General features: G+C 37.9%; 1 protein-coding gene across 5 annotated transcripts; it reads right to left on the reverse strand.

The window, feature by feature from the left end:
* Positions 1-15: 15 nt before the first annotated feature.
* On the reverse strand, positions 16-14,670 carry LOC145217609 (type-1 angiotensin II receptor B-like). Of its 5 annotated transcripts, none has more exons than XM_080084896.1 (14): positions 14,428-14,670; positions 13,392-13,931; positions 12,408-12,645; positions 11,276-11,385; positions 10,078-10,218; positions 8,296-8,402; positions 5,984-6,062; positions 4,706-4,817; positions 3,975-4,083; positions 3,175-3,299; positions 1,724-1,846; positions 1,421-1,512; positions 1,211-1,284; positions 16-528 (listed from the first exon to the last, which is right to left on the reverse strand). In XM_080084896.1, exons 3-14 carry the CDS (start codon positions 12,573-12,575, stop codon positions 497-499), a joined length of 1,272 nt encoding a protein of 423 aa, XP_079941022.1. In that variant the 5' UTR covers positions 12,576-12,645; positions 13,392-13,931; positions 14,428-14,670; the 3' UTR covers positions 16-496. The 5 variants fall into 5 exon arrangements, with proteins under 5 accessions (XP_079941022.1, XP_079941021.1, XP_079941024.1 ...); XM_080084895.1 differs by lacking the exon at positions 14,428-14,670 and having other exon boundaries at positions 13,392-13,514; positions 13,571-14,417; XM_080084898.1 differs by lacking the exon at positions 13,392-13,931.
* Positions 14,671-18,254: the final 3,584 nt, after the last annotated feature.

Raw genomic sequence — 18,254 nt, forward strand, 5'->3', positions numbered from 1 at the left:
AATGTTGTATGGAACCATAAAGTCACGAAATAAAAACACAAACACTTTGTGTTGCAGGATCACAAGAAATATGATTGCACAGTCAAAAAAACATAAGTGAAGTGCTCAAGTTGCAGATTTCCTGTTTTTGTGGCGCAATAAATAGATACAGTGCGTGTTGGTCTAAAACCTGCAATATTGAATCGAAAATCGATTTACCAAGAATCTACATCAAATCAATATACACGCTGAGCGAATACACGTTTGTGCAATAAAGTAAAATACTACATGGCAAGAATGAAGCACGTGTCTATAGACGGGCTATAGCCCGGTTGGTTTCAAATACACCGGGACAAATCCGACTCGAAAATCCCGATTAGTCCTATAAATCCTCTGCATTGTGCAAGACGCGTGTAGGCATAAACAAAATATCGAACACAATCAGATGAAACTTTGATTTTCATCGAACACGATCAGATGAACATTGATCAAATTGTGATTGCCTCAAAGACTTGAGTCATCGCACAACTGATGTCATATAGCTGTTGCCTGTTAAATGAGATCTGTTTAACAGAGGTATATAATAATTCATAATCCGTGCGTGCATGCCCACTTCAACGTGTCTATTGGGTGACAAGCATTTTTATTTGCGGTGACTATACTCAAGTCAACGAAAGCTGTAAACCTTAATAGTTCCATTTACCACAATCCAGTGGTTTTCCAAATGCTATTGACTGGGTTGCCAAGAAATATTTGTTTCGACAATACACAAAGTCACGTTTCTTGGTAGCTTTTTATTGTTAACGGTTCTGGGCGCCATACTCTAAGCATTTAACGAAATCTCGGAAAGGACAAAGCTTGTTCTGGATGTATTGTTTACGGAATTGCTTTGGACTTTCGTCCTTAAAAACGACTCTTTCAATACATTCAAACCGTTTATAATTTTCACGAGTTGGGAAACGTTTATTTCCAGGTTAAAATCAGTTGACTCTGTTATAAAAACAAATTAATTTCGATAAAAGCATCTTCAGAAAAAGCAATAGTTCTATCACAAACACTATCATTCCTTAACTGAAAGCCCAGCAGACTAAACTGACTGAACACGCAATGAAAGATAAGAAACGTACGATAGATAAAACCGTAAAAGCGTAATCCACCGTTTATAATTTTCCTATTGTTTTTGCGGGGTTAAAACCCAGGAGGCGCCAGCTGATATTTTAGTTTCCCTTACCTTGATCTCCGTTGGTAAGAAGTGTAGTTTCAGTTTCAACTGCTACCGGTTGTGGTGCTGGGTCTCTTCTTTCTCTGCACAAAAAGATAGAAAGAATGTTCGTCAGGCCATTTAACAGAATTAAAAAAAACGGATCTGCATTCGTAATTGAGATTAAACGTGTCGACACGTAAAAGGTGACGACCATTTAAACATTTTAACTCCACGTACCTGTCTTTTCGCGACAGATTTTCGGGGGATCCCCTTACTTCATTCACAAATGACTCGCTCTCTTCGCAAGTCCTTTTGCGTTCTCCCCAACACTAAAACAAACAGTAGCCTGGTTGTTAGTTTAATACGTGTTGGTAAAATCATGGAACCTTATGATTTTCCACGCATACTAAAATATAATCTCTTTAATTTGTATAAGTTTACATGCATGTTCATACGGTGTTACCAGAAAACTCTGCTTGAAATTTTCAAACAAGCTTCTAAAATTTCCTGTTAAACTCCAATCTACTTTTTTGTACTTACTGAACAAACAGCTTTTCTCGGACCCGGTGAATCACCTTTCGGTGTTTTGTTTGACGTCAGTAATCGGTCAGTTGTGACGGAACCACAGCAATGACGCATCGACGAATGCAAAACCTCGGTCATCTGAAATTCAAATAGGATTGTGATTTTATCATGCACATCTATTAGTAAACGCGGCATAGCGGCAACATCTCATTAATGTAAAACTGTTATTAAATTTCTTTCTGATTATTAAACACAAACAAACAAAGATTGATGGCATTTGTATGTGTTTTTCTTTGTATGTAGGTAAAACCTCCTTTTTTCTTTAGGCAGACTCCCCTACCCTAAAAATACACTTGTACACGTACCCCAAAGTTGTTTTATACACTAATCGAGCATTCTAGAAAAAAATAAATCTTTTCCTAAAAGTTTGTTCTAAAGATGCCGCATAGGCGAAATATGTTTATCTTGAATTGATAAGGATGAATGACTTGGTTATTTAATAAATTTGGATCAAAAAGCGGTTCATTGTAGTCTTCATTCACCAAGTAATGATGTTCAGGTTTAGAGTTTAAATGTACTGCATTTCGCCCAAATATGTTAAATCTACCTCTTCTGTGAAACGTTACCCCCTGCTGGGAACCCCTGTTTTAAATTTAACGGAATGTTTGCTGTCAACAGGAAACTACGATACGCTTTGTTTAGCCTGAAAACGTGGCGTAAAATTGCTGTGGGACACTGTACCCATTTTAAAGGGCTCCCGCCATTAATTATTGAACCACCGGTAGCCGGATCGGCTGAAGAAGCCAAGAGGTTAACTACAAGCCTTTTCAGCCTATTGTCGCTTCTCTGTAGCAAGCTTAATGCGCTAAATTGAACTCTTTTGCTCGATCTTTTGTTGTTATCGGCTTCTATATAGGTTTAATTGAGTCTGAAAATAGTTTAGGGAGTTGACGTTTATAATGTACATTCGCGTTAAGAAATTAAAATCAAAAGTGGCGAGAGAAAGTGTAAATTGGGCCCAAGCCCAGCCCTTTTTTTAAAAAAAACTTTTGACCGAAACTGAACCCATGTCATGTCTTGTGCAATAGAAGTTGTATAAGCAGTTCGCACAACACAAACTTAAGTGTGTGGGGAATGACCTTGCTTGGAACAGTATGTAAACATCCCAACTGCAGTCAATATGTAAGGCATCTTGTAAATACCAAAAAATTGCCCTTAATTTTTTTTGCATTTTTAACAGCTTGGGGTCAAACGTGGTTGGAACCAAATGCGCTTTAAAGGCGAAAGGATTAAACCATTAAAAGTCAATTCCTTCGTTTGCGTAAATTCTGCTACTGAAATTTTAAAATCAATACGTTTTGCATTTAGCCACGCCAAAACCTTTCTTCACCCTTACGGAAGCATGGTATCCTATTCTCCAATCCACCAACACACCGTTCAATAACGTGACGAAATTGATTCGCTACCTTGAGTTTAAGGTCTTCTCGCATAAAAGCGTACAGAATCGGGTTGACGCAGCTGTGGCCCCACGCCAGGCACGTACTAAACATGTGAATGTAGTAATGGATCGCAGATGGAACGGCTGGTGCATCTGTGAGGGCAACAGCAAGAGTTTAAGTCACAGAGGGTAATTTGGATGAACTGTTCAACTAATACACATGTATGTTCTCAACTTATTTACTATCTTTGTCTTTGGCAGATTTTGACAAACATTTACCAAGTTTTTCGAGTTTCTAAACACATTAATCTCTCCAAGGCTTTTGCTTTCCTATAATTACTTTGAAACTGATGCATAAGTGCTCTACCTTTTTTACATTTTGGCAGATTTTAAATGATCAAATTTACCTCCAGGTTCAATAAACACACTAGTCCTGCTGAAGATTTTGCTTGCTTGTATGTACTTCCAAAGCCATCACCCTTAGCTGAGAACCTCTATGAACTAATGGAACAAAACGGGACAATCTTAACCCACCAAATGATTGTCAAAATCTACTCGCAGTGCTTGGAAGACTATAGAGTCACCTTTTGACTTGACTTAAGACTAACCTTACTGAATTGACTTGGCGTGGACCAAATTTCGACTGATAAAACTCTCTTTTCTGGCCACACGCTTAAGGTATGTTTGTTAACAACTGCATGTTTATGCAATTTACACTGAATCTTTTTTGTAGTGCCAAATTTGTCCTCTTCTTCAAGAAAAAAAAACGCTTCTAAGAATTCTTCATGTAAATTAGCGGGTAAACAACCATTACTGGAATCGACTTACTTATCACCCCTAGACCTTGCAAGGCATAGATGACGTTGGAGATTTGATTTGGAAGCCAGCAAATTAGAAAAACCAGTATAACAACCATCACCATAGTAGTGGCTCGGTCCTGAACAAAAATATGTTACAAACAATCCACGAAAACATTAACTTGTTCGTCCTTAATGTTTCGAGATATTTCGCAGTGACAGCGGCAGTATCTATGACCAGGTTTTTTTTAAGGTTTGGTTTGGGTGACCGCTAAGTAGTTTTAAGAGACCGCAAGTGTTTCATTTAAATACCAAAAAATAGCCATATTTGCTTAAACGAATTATTTATTAGGCTACTGGCAAATTTTGGGAAACCGCTGGAGAAAACACCTTAAAAAAAACACTGTCTATGACCAAGCATAAATGAATGTGCATGTACCAATAATGCTGTCAAAGAAAATTATAAATATATCACAATCTTAAGGAAGAATGACTTAATTTTTTCATGAACTTAAATCAATAGACAGAAGGTTCATTATAGTCTTAATCCATCAAGAAGCAAGCTGGGTGTTTCTACTTGAAGTTTGAAATACGAATTTACAAACAGACCTAATTATATAGGTGGAAACAAACTGAAGCAGCGAAGTTAGAAGCTCGTGTGGTTGTCATCATTTGCAGATGACATCAGAAAAGTCACTTCAATCCATACTAACCTTTGTTCCTTCTCTATCCCAAAGTTTAAACCTTTAACGTATAACTTACCTGACGTTTGCTTGTCAATTGTCCACTCGTTTTTCGGGATTTCAGGAAGATAATAATTGCAGAGTAACAAGCAGCAATTATGAGAAACGGAAGAGCAAACCCAATTATAGACCTGCAAACATTAAACGTTGTATTGTATATCATACTTCATGATTGTAAGCAGGCCAGAACCTGAAAGACGAAAAAAGCCTGAATTAGGCCCGTAAAAAACGTTGCATTTTATAGCCTGTTGTAGTGTATAGTCTGTACTTCATGGTTGTAAGCGGACCCTGAGTTGGACCCAAACCCGAAAGTACAAGCCCAAAACCTGACTTGTAAACCAATCTAGAATTAGCCCCGAAAGTTGGTAAAACTGTGGTAGAAATGTGGCCGAGTGTAAAGTCAGGCCAAAACCAAGAAGTTTTATTCGAACCTAAGCATTACAGGCCCGACTTGCACCGCTGCTCTACTTAACAAGCTTTATCGAGTCTGCACCAGTGTAAGACCAGGGCAGTGGTTCTCAACCCGAGTCCGCAGACTCATATCAGTTCGTGAGAGGTTTTCGTGAGTCCGCCATCACCTCATGACAAATAAATCAATCCGAGGGCGCAGACTCATATGAGTTCAGGAAAGACTTTTGTAAGTCTGCAACCACCTCACGACACAGAAATCACACTATTTTTAACCCTTAATCCAGGGGCGGGCAACATACGGCCCGCGACGGGATTTTGAACGGCCCGCAGACAGTTTCAGGTCTTACATGATAATGTGGCCCGCGGCCACAGTCTCCCGCAATCCCCCACTGCTTGCTTACTACGTCAAATTATAGTTGTAACGGACAGTAACGCTCCCCAATAGCAAAAAACTTTCCCGCCGTTGTTACCATTGCACCATACGTCCATTGTTACGACATAACTGCCAACCTTGTGTGTCGCCTGCTTTCACGGTTTCCTTTGTTTCCACACGTGTAGCCTAGTTAGTGTTTCAGCAGTATCTAAGTCTGTGGTGTATGCATTAAATTTGCTGTGGTGAATAATTTTATGTTATATCAGTTAGATTGTTTGGACTGTATTGTAATTGTGCATTTTGATTGTATTTGGTTTAGGACTTTAGGAGGTCAAAATTTCGTTTTAAATCACTGGATAAATACGCGATTAATGTATCGATTCAGGAATCCGGCCCGCCAAGTACTTCATTTTCCCATATCAGGCCCGTCGACTGGAGAAGTTGCCCGCCCCTGCCTTAATCGAAGAACCTAAAGGATTAAGAAGCACTAAAATGAATGAAGGTTTAGATTACCTGGTAAAAAAATGAATGAAGAACCATTGTCGGTGGGAGGGAATTTCTTCACTGAACATCCACGTACATCGACTAAAGCCTGTATTGCAAATACACACATATTAATCATGTTGAAAATAATCGTTGCAAGAGCCAAAAAGGGCACCGAAATTTAGTTGGTTGAAGCTTAACAAAGTAAAACGCTTTCGTTGATCAAAAAATATCTTTGGTGCTTCTTTAGCTCAAACGTTAATCTTGTTTCTTTGCCTTAGACCAGCGGTCACCAAACTTTTTTCACTGCAGGCCAGATAATTTTAATAATGATTCGCGCGGGCCGCATGGTTTACATGCCCTAGCGCCGTCTTTCCAAACTTATCCCGCGGGCTGTAGTTTGGTGATCCCTGCCTTAGACAAGTATATCGTTGCATAGTTTCTGTATGCCTTCGTTAAACACTTAACACGTCGATCTACAAGCTTATTAATCAACCAATCCGATGCTTATCTTTCTTGAAATCGAACCTTTTATTTTATATTTATTTGTCAGAATACAAGGGGTTGTTTTAAAGGCAATTAAATATCATGCAACAGTGGTTGTTTTCATGCTCATTTTAAAACCGGTACGTAAGAGGCTTCGTGGTCAATTAAAAAAAATTCAACTAAACGAAATGTTCAATTCGGTTTAGGTGACCAAATTTCCAAATCTAAATTGCACGACCTCTTTAGCTGTGGACGCAATCTGGACTAAAAGATTAACTCCAACTGAGTTAATCAAGATTTAGTGGAATAACCAATACGCTGTTACATCATCTTCCCTGACAGGCGTCTATTTTACGGGTCCTATAGGAATGTGGTTGTTTTTGTATGTTACCACTAATAGGCTTTTGTCTGTTCCCAAAGGCAACGTGAAAGATCAACTGGTCGATTTATTTCCCGTAAGCCGTGCATCCGAGTGATTGATTTTCGTTATTTCTTCAGCTCGAATTGCACTCGCCGGGGTTTTTACATGACACATGCGACGCAACGTCTGCTCACGTGGTGGTACATTAATTTTGCTCCCTCAGTGAACGTCGCGGTAAAATAATGGAATATATTTCTTGTGTATTTGATACATAATAATGATGATAAAGCAATGCTTATGATTCATTATTACTCAACAAATAACGCGGTTGAACAAAAATATAATTTCTCCCTACTAAGTATTGTTAGTTTTGTAACTATATTTTGTTCAAAATTAGTTAACAATTAAATCCGATTCTATTTTAATAAGGGATTGGCGATGTCAAAATGGGTAAATTATGTATGTCTAGAAACAGACTGTAAGTTTTAAAAAGCCGAAATCGTTTATCGTTTGTTTAAAGATATAAATGTTTCACCAAGAAAATAAAGGCAGCTTGAACACTACATTCAAATCGAAATCTATTTGTTGATTTTAATCATATAACTTAGTATTAGTACTTCTTTATTACAATAAATATTATTTGTGCCACTTAAAGCGATCGTCGATCTTAATATGCCTCCTATTTGATGGACAGATTACGAGCAAACGTTGTATAAAATATGCACCGCTTGTAAATCATAAAATTTTAATGTTCAAAGCTGCAGGTATAGCAGAGCAGATGTCATATTTGTTTGATGATATTTTATTACATCTTTATGGCAAATGTAATGTACTGAATACTTAAAAAGGTCTTTTTGTTCCCTTAATACTTTGTACTCTCGGATTCTGATGGCACTTTTGGCCCGATCTGACATACGAGTCGCTTTAAATGTCAATAATATAGAGTCTGCGTGTGTCACGTGGATTGGATGTTTGTTTTTGCTTCCGGAAAAGCCACTATCTGACGTTTTCATCAAGGAACCCAGAGCATGGTAATCAGTCTTAGGGAAAAGTTTTGACACAAACCGACACATTTTTAAGGTTGCAGCGCAAGTTACAAAATCAAACGACTCAAAGCGTCATGGGGACCCAAAACCCAAGTGGAAATCCCTTTCAATAAATCATAGTACGCTATTCCTATTGAAGGCGTTGTAGCAAGCCAAGCCGATCTTCCAAGCATTGCCGTATATGACAAGGTATAGCCTGGAAAAATCTAGCCTGCGGTGGGATTTGAACCCGCGAAACGAGCCTTTGGATGAACGCTTCTGGTGGGCTGATCTCAGTTATAAATACAAGTAATGTTTATCTCAGTCTTTGGAACATGATGAGACTATTGCCTGGCTAAAAACATTTAACATTTAACTCCAAAAACGTTGGGCAAACCCGAAGGGTGTCGAGACTCGTGGTGGAAAATCCGTTGGTTTCAAACAACATGCTAAGTATTGAAAAGATTTACCTGTTTGGTTGTTGTGCTGTAGATCGCGAAAATAGAATGGCACTGAGCTAATGATAATTGAAAAGACCCAGACCGCCACTGACCCGATCACAGCGCCGTTGCGGGTCCTAAAAACGAACATAATATTTCTATAACCACAGCCAACATTTGGAACTTTTAACATGGACAGTATTGGACACGGATCGAATCAATAACTTTTCGGATTGGCCATGTACCAAGATTCCACTTGCATATCTACAGCTTTAAGTTCACCCACTCCCTAAACCAGTAGTTCTCAAACTGTGCGTCGCGACACCTTGGTGCGTCGTTTCAATTTTCCAAGGGCGTCGCAGAATACCTCCGTTTTTCCAAGGGCGTCGCAGAATACAACTTTAATAATAAGTTTCCTCATTAACTTTTATTTGTTGGTGCGTCGTAAGTCCAGAAAACTTTTTCAGAGGCGTCGCAACAAAAAAAGTTCCACTACCCTAAACAATAGTGAGGCATGATTCGACCAATATGGGTTTGGACAGAATATTCGTTATATCACTACACTAAACGGAAATATATAACCCAACGGTCATGGAAAACTCAGTCAGGTCAGAGGAGAACCCATTAGGATATCACCTTTTTCCTGTGAGAACATATATGACAAAAAGAAATGAATAAAACCCAAATAATGCCACCTAAATCCTGCCAAATAACCTATAGGGTAATGAAATTAATTATTCAGCGTCCCACGAAAAATATTTTAGGTGTAGTTTCAGTTCCGTTCACATTCGTTGGATTATATGTCAGATTATTCCATTAGGGCAGTGGTTCTCAAACTTTTTTTGTTGCGACGCCTCTGGAAAAGTTTTCTGTTTATTAATATAACCACAGAAAGCCACGAAACGGAACTATTCTGCGACGCCCTTGGAAAATTGAAACGACGCACAGTTTGAGAACTACTGCATTAGGGGATAATTGAATGCTTTGGTTTTCGACCGACCATCATAGGATATAGGCATTGGAACATCAGTTGCTTAAGGATAAAAGCTATTTTGGCAAAAGCTATATTCTGATTATATTTAATATGTGATAGAAACCCAGATGGTAATCCAATACCACCTTTCTAAACTACTGAAGTAAGGGCCTTATAAATCTAGCAATAAAAAATGGTGGTTTAATTTTTCCGTTTGGACCTATTTCATGCATTAAATATTTAAAGGACTGTTATATTGCTCGCACCCTAATAAGTCCTGTCACTTTGGCAGTGCAGAGCGGGGATGTTTAAAATTAAAATATGGCTTTATTAATCTGACGGCATTCTGTTGTTAATCATAATAAATACTCATTAAAGCTTATCAAACGAAATAGACCACGTACTGATGTACTATACCAGAGTTATATGTGTGTCTTGGGGCCGGAACCAGGCCCAAATTATTTTACAACAAGACCAGAAAATTGGTAAAATTGCGGGGCGTTGTGTGAAGTCTGGCCCGATTCAAGCCTGTTTTGTTTAATTTAAACCCGAAAGTCAGGCCCGGTTTCCAAAATTTAACAACGTGAGTAAAAATAACTTCAAAATCGTTTACCTTAGATGTAAGTTCAGAAAAAACACTTAGTCGTTCACCCTTTCGTTTTAAAGTTTTAAGTTTTAAATTTCGCTATTACAGCATCATCAGTATTTTATTCAAATATATTCAATTCAAGTGCTTTTTCTGAACTTACATCTATTCCTATAAGGCTTTTTAGTCTTCGTCCACCAAGCAACGGACTGGGTGATTCCAGCTTTAAGTTTCAATTACGACTATCGTTTACCTTAGTTTTTGACTGTGTCGGTAAAACACCACTGCGAATAATCTGTCCACTGACATCGCAGCAAGGAAGAAAACACTGGCGTACATGTGGAAGTGAGTACTTCCGCTTGTTATCTTGCACAAAGCTCGACCGAATATCCACCTGGACGAATGAAAAAGATTGTAAAAATAGCGTGTGGGTCATGTTTCCAGGTTAACGGTACTTTCAATTTAACGATACAAAAACATACTACATTGCACGTTCCACAAAATGTAATGAAGTTTCGAACTGTTTAACGCAACGTATTGTTTTGAAATACACGCGTCGCTTCATTTATTACTCCTATTCCTGCTTCTAACTGCGATACGCTCAAAAATTGTAATAGTCTGCAAATAAGTTTTATAAAGTTAACAAGGTTGTGGGATCTAATCCCATCAGGGTCATTTGTATCTCCCTGAGCAAGAAACTTAAACCTCGTGCATTGAACCTGATGAAAAAAAAGAACTAAATTAAAGTCATTAACTCTCGATGTTGAAAAATCGAAATAAAAATGATTCAAAGGCCTTGCAAAAACACGCAGCTCGGCGACACTCATTGTGAGCATTCAGACGTTGTCCGCCCACCGAGGAAAAAAACGAAACACACAGAAGCAGAAGAGCCGAAAAATGACTTTGTTTTTGTTAAGAGTGAAAAAGTATTAACATACAACAAATATAAAAGTTTGAAAGCCTGTGTCGATTCTGTTTAAAGCACAGTTTCTCAACCCCGTTTAAATTTCCTTCCTGGGTAAAAATTTGGCATGCTTTTGGAGTAAATAAGTTTCTCAACCCCGTTTAAATTTCCTTCCTGGGTAAAAGTTTGGCATGCTTTTGGAGTAAATGAAAGAAAGACAATGTTGTTAGATATGTATACTTATAAAGTTGGACTTTTAGGTAAATTTTCCGCCTTTAAAAAAAACTAAACTAAATTTTACCAACGTATTCTGCAAAGGAGTAACCGTGAAAAAGGTAAACCTATGGTTTAGAGTGAAAAACACACAATACACAACATATAACAGACAAGATGAACTTATAGTCATAACTGGGATCAGCCCTGAAGCGTCCATGCAGACCAGCGATCACGGCACACTCATATATAAATCATAGTACACCAGGCCTATTGAAGGCGCCATACCGGATCATATCGTACTGTGACATATGACAGATAGTTTTTATCATACCTTCCGTTCATTCCCATATCAATGGTCCAAAACGGGAGCATGGATAGAAATATAAAATCCGCTACCGCCAGATTTGTGACGTAAATATCTGTGATGCTTTTTTGGCGAATCTGTCGAGAGTGAAGGTTTGTTTATTAACGTTTTTATTGATCAAAAAAGCATGTGAGGTCTTAATGCAGGTTAGGAAAGCCCACTTTCCAAATTATAACTTCGTCATTAGACTGGGATTATGCTTTGGCGTGTACAAAGACCAGCCCTTACTGTGTACAAGGGTTATCGACAAAATATAGGCTCGTATGCTGCACAATATTGTCTGGAATAGATGGTAGTAAAAGTAAAACATCGCCGTGTGATTTTAGGTAAAAAAAAATAACACAAATACCTGACTTTAAGTAAAAACAAACAAACAAATTGTATTAATAAACGCTATACAAGCCTTGTTAACAGTCCTATGCACTTTGTACGTAATGCTATTTTCTCTAATTCTTTGGCGCAATATAATTATTTAAAGTCACCGATAAACACCAAATCGCACACATGGACATCACCATTCTTTGAAATTGCAATATACGTGGTCATTTTATTACTCGAAAGTAACAACTGTTGTTATCACCAGTAAAACATGTATTATGAACAATACCATTATCCTGTCCATCAGGCCAAGGTCGTATTTTGGCCACAACAGACTCATACAAATTAGAGTCTCTTTAACATAATTTCCTGTGGGGATTATGTTCTTTTAAGAGATTACTTAAGCACCACTTGCTATAGCCGTGTTGACTGCTTTGGCGTTGTGTGACATACATATTTATATACTGTGCCTTTTAATGCGGTTTTATATCCTGGGCTCCGTGATATGCAAAATGTGTAATTATTCTTTGAACACTGACATGAAAGCATTGGAAAACACCTTCAATTTTGTACTTTATCCATTACCAAAGGCCTGCATAATGTTTGGTTTTACCTTAAACTGCATGGTGTACATGATCAGGGCGTTTAATGCGGCTTTTATACCTTAAGCAAAATGATACGCAAAATGTACAATTATTCTTTAAACACTGACACCCAACTATTGGATTGCACCTTACATTTCATGCTTTGGACAAAATGCAGACATAATGTAGGGCATTACCTTAAACTGCATGATGTACATTATCAAGGCGTTTCCCAGAAGTCCAACGATGCACACGATGCCGAACAACGGCAGCATCAGAAACTTCATAAAATCGACAGACTCCCCTGCACTCACATTTCTCGGTGCTGGAGTTGTACCTTGTAGGTCAGGTAAAGTCGTCAACATCTTTGTTCACTCTGCGTTGCTCGTAGAAACACACCCTACACCTCTTACAACTAAATGTTGGATAGTTGGTCTGTAAAACAAGCAAAATAACTTTTACACCCTAAATCTGTCGGATGTTCTGATAAACTAAACGCAAACAACTTGAATTGGTTTACAAATGACTTTGTTCAGAGTGAGATTATCTATTAGCAAAGTAAGCATGTGCTTAGAGCCTCTGGGGCAAATGGGCCACCACAGAAACTTTCATCAATTCGAATCTTTTCAGTTTATACTGCTTAATGAATGTCAATATTGTTCCTTCAACGAACCAAGCTCCAGTAACAAGTTACCTATTTTGCTCGTCACTATACTAGCTCTCTAACGGGCTTTCATCTGGCCCCTTTTTTGACTCAAGAAAAGAACGTTTATATTACAACCGCAACGCTTTAACATTTCCAGCACCCCGAAACACTCTTTTTAGTAGCGATAAACTTCAGACATCAAATTTAAACACGTCGTGCATTAAATGACCTTAAAGCAAATAAAAGCAATACCTGACTTGTTTTAGGTAAGCAAAACTACCTCGTCATTGTATCCAATTTGCACAGTTATGGTAACGTTTCAAAGAGATTTATTTTTATGATTTTCGAACAGTTAACTTAGTCTACAAGTGCGACCGTGAATCATGGCCTAGTATATAGTCAGTCATCAAACAATACACTTGACTTCCGAAAAAAAGGTTTACAGGAAGCTATATAACGTTTACACCCTTCGCAAAGCTGTAAAATTTGTTTTCAAAGGACCAGCAAGCCAGCAGCTGTTTTCAACTTTTCTTACTTTTAAATATAGAAGTTTTTCAATACGCTCTGATCAAATCGGCTGTTAGATGTCTCAGGAACAAGTTTTGCAAGCTAAAATACATCTTAGGTGATTGATACTCCTGGGATTTTGGATCACCCTCTGGAAGATCGAAACACAATAGAAATTTCTTTCTTTTATTTATAACACTGGATTACCATTAATTTTGAAGGATTCTCTTTGTGTGACTACGATGGTTGCAGCATCAAACAGCTACTTGTTTTACAATTTTTTACAACATCATATAAAGTTGACTTGGGGAGTGAATTTTCAACGCGAACAGAGCCCAAAAGTTGGTAAAAATGTAGAAAAATTGCTGCTGACAGTGACATCATTGAAGTCAGGCCTACGTTAAGCCAGTTTTATACTGGTTCGAGAAGTCTTGGCGAGGCCTTTTAACTTCTCTGTCTTACTAAAAGGTGTAATATACTTCAAATACCTCGGCAGCGTTTTGATATAATGCATCCATGTCTCCCATGGGTGTAATGTTGCGAGCTTCATAACATCAAGGCACCTGGTCTTTGGATTACAAGATACATCCTCTTACGGTCGATCATAAATCGTTACTGGCTGCAAGACCGCGCGGCAATGAACGTCCATAAAACTCGCTAGCTTCGTGTCAATCGATGTGCGCAAAAAGTTTATGGTTCTTCTCAATAATAACCTTGTTATACGAAGGATCAATAAAAACGTTTTGTTTCGGTAAGACGTGTGCAACGCTTGGAATGATATCGACTATTTGAATGATGTTTTCACGCCCCGTCGACTGTTAGTTTCTGTTAGTAAAACTATTATTTTTCTCTTTCAGCAGTTTTACTATGAAGCAACTAATCTTACGATGTCCCACATGAAACGTCTTTATCAGAAATTATAATCATCTACATTTTCAAACAATATTGCACTGATGGCTTTATGCAAAAACGCATTAAAATTTCTTTACTTACTTTACATTAACTCCTGAAAAGTTTTTAAACGAACTTATAGTTTCAATTTTGGACACTTCAGGCAAACTTACTGTTAAAATTGTTGGATCTTTCTGCCTCGCCTATTTGATGCTAGTAAAAAGAATTTTATCTTTACTAACTTAATATATTTGGGGCGGGAACTTGGCCGAATGGCCTGGCGCGCCTGACCCATATAAGTCTTACAAAACCTGATCGGGATTCGAACCCAGGACGACAAAGGGCAATTTTCAGTTCTCGGACTGCCGCATGATTGTCAAAAAACACAATAAAAAAAACTTAATATATAAGTTGTTACTGCCAGGCATAACAAAAACTTTACAGAGCTCTTCTGGCAATTGTTGTTCATACCGACCTTTCAAAGTCCTGTACAGGTCGCCTTCATCAGGGAAAAAATAACACTGAGTACCATAAACAAAGAAAAAAAAAAGAATTAAACGCAAGCACGGCACAAAGCAACGAAACAACTGAGCGATAACAAATTTGCGCCACTAATCTACGAATTTGCGCCTCAAATCTTTGAGCAGGTGCTTGTAGCACGCTGAAAGCATCACGTTTGTTTTGATCTTCATTACTCATTCAACTTCCTTCATACCTGTTTTTACTGTTACCTTATTTATAACCGCCTGGTCACAAATACAAAACTAAACAACTCAAAGAGGTAACGTTTTTAAATCTTAAACGTCCTTAACTCGCCAAACAAAATATAACATGCAAAGCAATCCGTTTTTTTCCTTAAGTCTTTTGGCATCGCCTTAGTATTCCACTTGATTTTAGAAGCTCTTAAATCGTTCTGGCAACGGACAACTAAGCAGACGAAAGCCAAAGTCATCCTTCTTAACTCCTAGTCGATGTAAATACGCAGTGAAACACTTAACCACGCGTCGTACTGAGCCTATTGGCGACAGCAAACTCAATCCAATTTACTCTGTTCAATTAACGAGTGCATCTTTCCCGTCCGTCCGTTCAGATAAGACTATAAGACCCCGCTGATGTCAACCACAAACACGTGACACACTCATTCTTTTTTGTCTGTTGCTGCATTTGTTTGATACCAAACACTTAACTATATTTTACACACAAAACCTTATAAAGAAGCAAAAATGTAATTAAACTGGTCGGAAAAGTAATTATCTTTGGGGAAGACTTGTGTCAAAACTATTGCCATCTTGAGTAAAATAATAGCTATTTTGACAAGTTTGAGTTATTGAACGACTTTGTTTCGTTGACATTTCAACTTAATTTTGTTTTTGCAAATTTCTCCCATCTGCGACTTTTACTAGACCAAGAGACTTTTGTTTGCAAACAAGCGCCGGTAAACTGATCTTATTTTCAAACACTTGACACGGGGTGTATAACATCAGCATAATCTAAAATAAAACCAAGACCTTGTGCGTTTCAAAAATCGCTGTTTTGTACAACAGCGAGCGCTGAAATATTTGGTATAAGTTTAGAATCTTTATGAAGTACTTTATATAAAAACCCGTTCCCAAAAACCAAATCATGCAAATAACACAGAAAACGTATATCCCTAAAATTGGCACCAGTAGTCCCTTATTCAAATAGAATGATTTACAAATAAAGTTCTGCGTGTATATTTTGACTTTAATTTAGCCAACTCAATTTCTGCATTAAAACTTGCTGCAAGCATACAATGCCTTGTCGTAACTTTATATTACTGAGAACACTTTGCAGACACAACTCATAAATACGTGGTCATCAACACCACTACACCAGTTTAAATATGTTTAGCGATTTAGCCGTCTCATGACGGTTGGCTGAATAATTTATGTCTGCTTCTACAGTTCGATAACACACCATTGATTTTACCGCCGAAGCTATCTTGTTGCGCGACACAGCCTGATAATTACTTGTCTTCAAATTAATCCTACGTTGACCCCACTGCATTATCTAAATCACATTAAAGCCCTTTTAATTCTTGCGTTGCTTTCTTTAAATCACAGAAATCGCTGCTGTTAATTTGGTTCGCATTGCTCCTATAATAAATCTAAACATAGAAATTGCAAAACCTGATTTAAAAGATAACTCTTGTTCAAATTGACTTGGCTGCAATCTTAGACAAAGTATTTCGTAAAGCATTTTCCAAAAAATCTTGTTCAAATTGAATTTAATGCAATTTTAGACACAGGAATAGGCAACGACGGTTCGGTTTTTCTAATTTTCATTTTAATATTTTTGAGAGTCTTAATTTGTTTCATAAGCCTATTTTGGTCTTAACAAAGGTTAAAGATTACAGAAATAGTTGCTTTGATTGGTATATAACACAACACGGGCACTGGCAGCACCTTCAATGCCTATCCGCCACCGTTACCCTTTACTCTACTGTGCTTTATTGGTTGTCAACCTTGCACAGCCTGGTAAACATTCTTATGCAATCACAAATACTCATCATTGCTTAAAAACAACATATCAGCCATTGTTCCCTGACATATTACTTAAACTACTTGTCATGCACAATTCAATCTGTGTTCTTATGTCATTATAAATACAATACTTTCTAAAAAAGATGCTTAACTTCAAAATGTAATTTTATGAAGCTGTATGTTGTATTTCTACATTCATGGTTTGTGTTTTGTCAAGCAAAACTTGTTGTATCAACCTGCTGCACTTCAAATGTGCACCACAAAAATATACGATTTCTTTTATCGGCGCCAGGTTATGATAGTAGAACTACCAGAAGGTTTAAACAAATGGACAAGAAACCTTCACTTGGTTTCCATTTTTAATATTTTTCGACCCCTGATGATAAAGCCATTCTGTACTTCTTAAGAATAGATTTAAAGACCTACCTCTAGTTAGCAGACCCTTTTTACGGGGTTCGAATCTAGGACGCTCCCGAGGACAAATTCCGATCAGTTATTTTTGTGTCTGTGTATGGGTCAGGCGCCTTGTTATAACCGCGTTGTTTTATCAACATCTAGTGCCGATGAGCTTGCGCTAAAATGATTTCCGCGTTACCACTACCTGTCACTCTTAAACAGAGCGCGCTTTCGACATGCTTGACTCGATGCCGGAATCCTGGTGCGTTTGAGAGGGAAAAAGCGACGCGAACGATTTGCCTTTTTGGGAGCAACCATTCTTGAGACAATTTTTTTCTGGCACTGCAATCATTTTTAGCTAGAAACTCATTTTGCCGATTCAGATCATTTTGACAGTGGGAATGGAGATCGGTGCTTTCATTATTTTTTGGCTTCCGTTTTTCCTCAAGGGGGTAATCTTTCCATTTTGCAGCTCTTGCTTTTTACCACCAACCGCTAAAGTATTCATAAACTGGCTCGGCTACGCAAATTCGGCTCTAAACCCTTTCATATACGCTTACTCCAACGAGGAGTTTAACAAAGCGTTTAAACGCATCTTCCGCGATTTTCATAGGTGGATCGGTTCTATCACGTGACTTTAATTGTCCAATCACAGTCGTTGAACACAAGTATCTTCACTGCCGTAGATTTGATACTTGACTCACGGTAATAGAATAATAAATCACACAACTCTACCAAGGTTCAGAAAGAGGGGAAAAGCTTTTTCGGTTATAATATCTACTCCAACAATATTTCGTTTGCGGTTTCATGTGTCTGGCCGTGCACACAAACTTTTCGAGTACACTGAGGACCAATGTGGGCAACATTAGATGTGCACGCTGTGGCCACACACCAGTCTATGCACATCAAAGATTTCCATGTGTCTGGACATACACACAAGCTCCTCGAGACATTGATGACCACTGTGGGTAATATTAGATGTTTATGTTGTGATCACACACCCGCTAATGCGCAGCAATAATTTTTATGTGTCTCAACAAACACACAAGGTCCCTACGTATAAAATCAACTATTGTGCAGCACAGACTTTCTATTGCGTG

The sequence above is a fragment of the Phallusia mammillata genome, chromosome 3 (assembly GCF_965637545.1).
Source record: "Phallusia mammillata chromosome 3, kaPhaMamm4.hap1.1, whole genome shotgun sequence".
Taxonomy (NCBI): domain Eukaryota; kingdom Metazoa; phylum Chordata; class Ascidiacea; order Phlebobranchia; family Ascidiidae; genus Phallusia; species Phallusia mammillata.

Bases quoted from the DNA above. Each gene is read 5' to 3' on its own strand.
- LOC145217609 (XM_080084898.1), bottom strand. From the start codon at position 12,575: ATGTTGACGACTTTACCTGACCTACAAGGTACAACTCCAGCACCGAGA. The intron at 10,219-11,275 runs GTATGATAAAAA...TCATTCGTCCAG, and splicing joins GATATGGGAATGAACGGAAG to GTGGATATTCGGTCGAGCTT. The intron at 6,063-8,295 runs GTAAATCTTTTC...TTTGCAATACAG, and splicing joins ACAGCACAACAACCAAACAG to GCTTTAGTCGATGTACGTGG.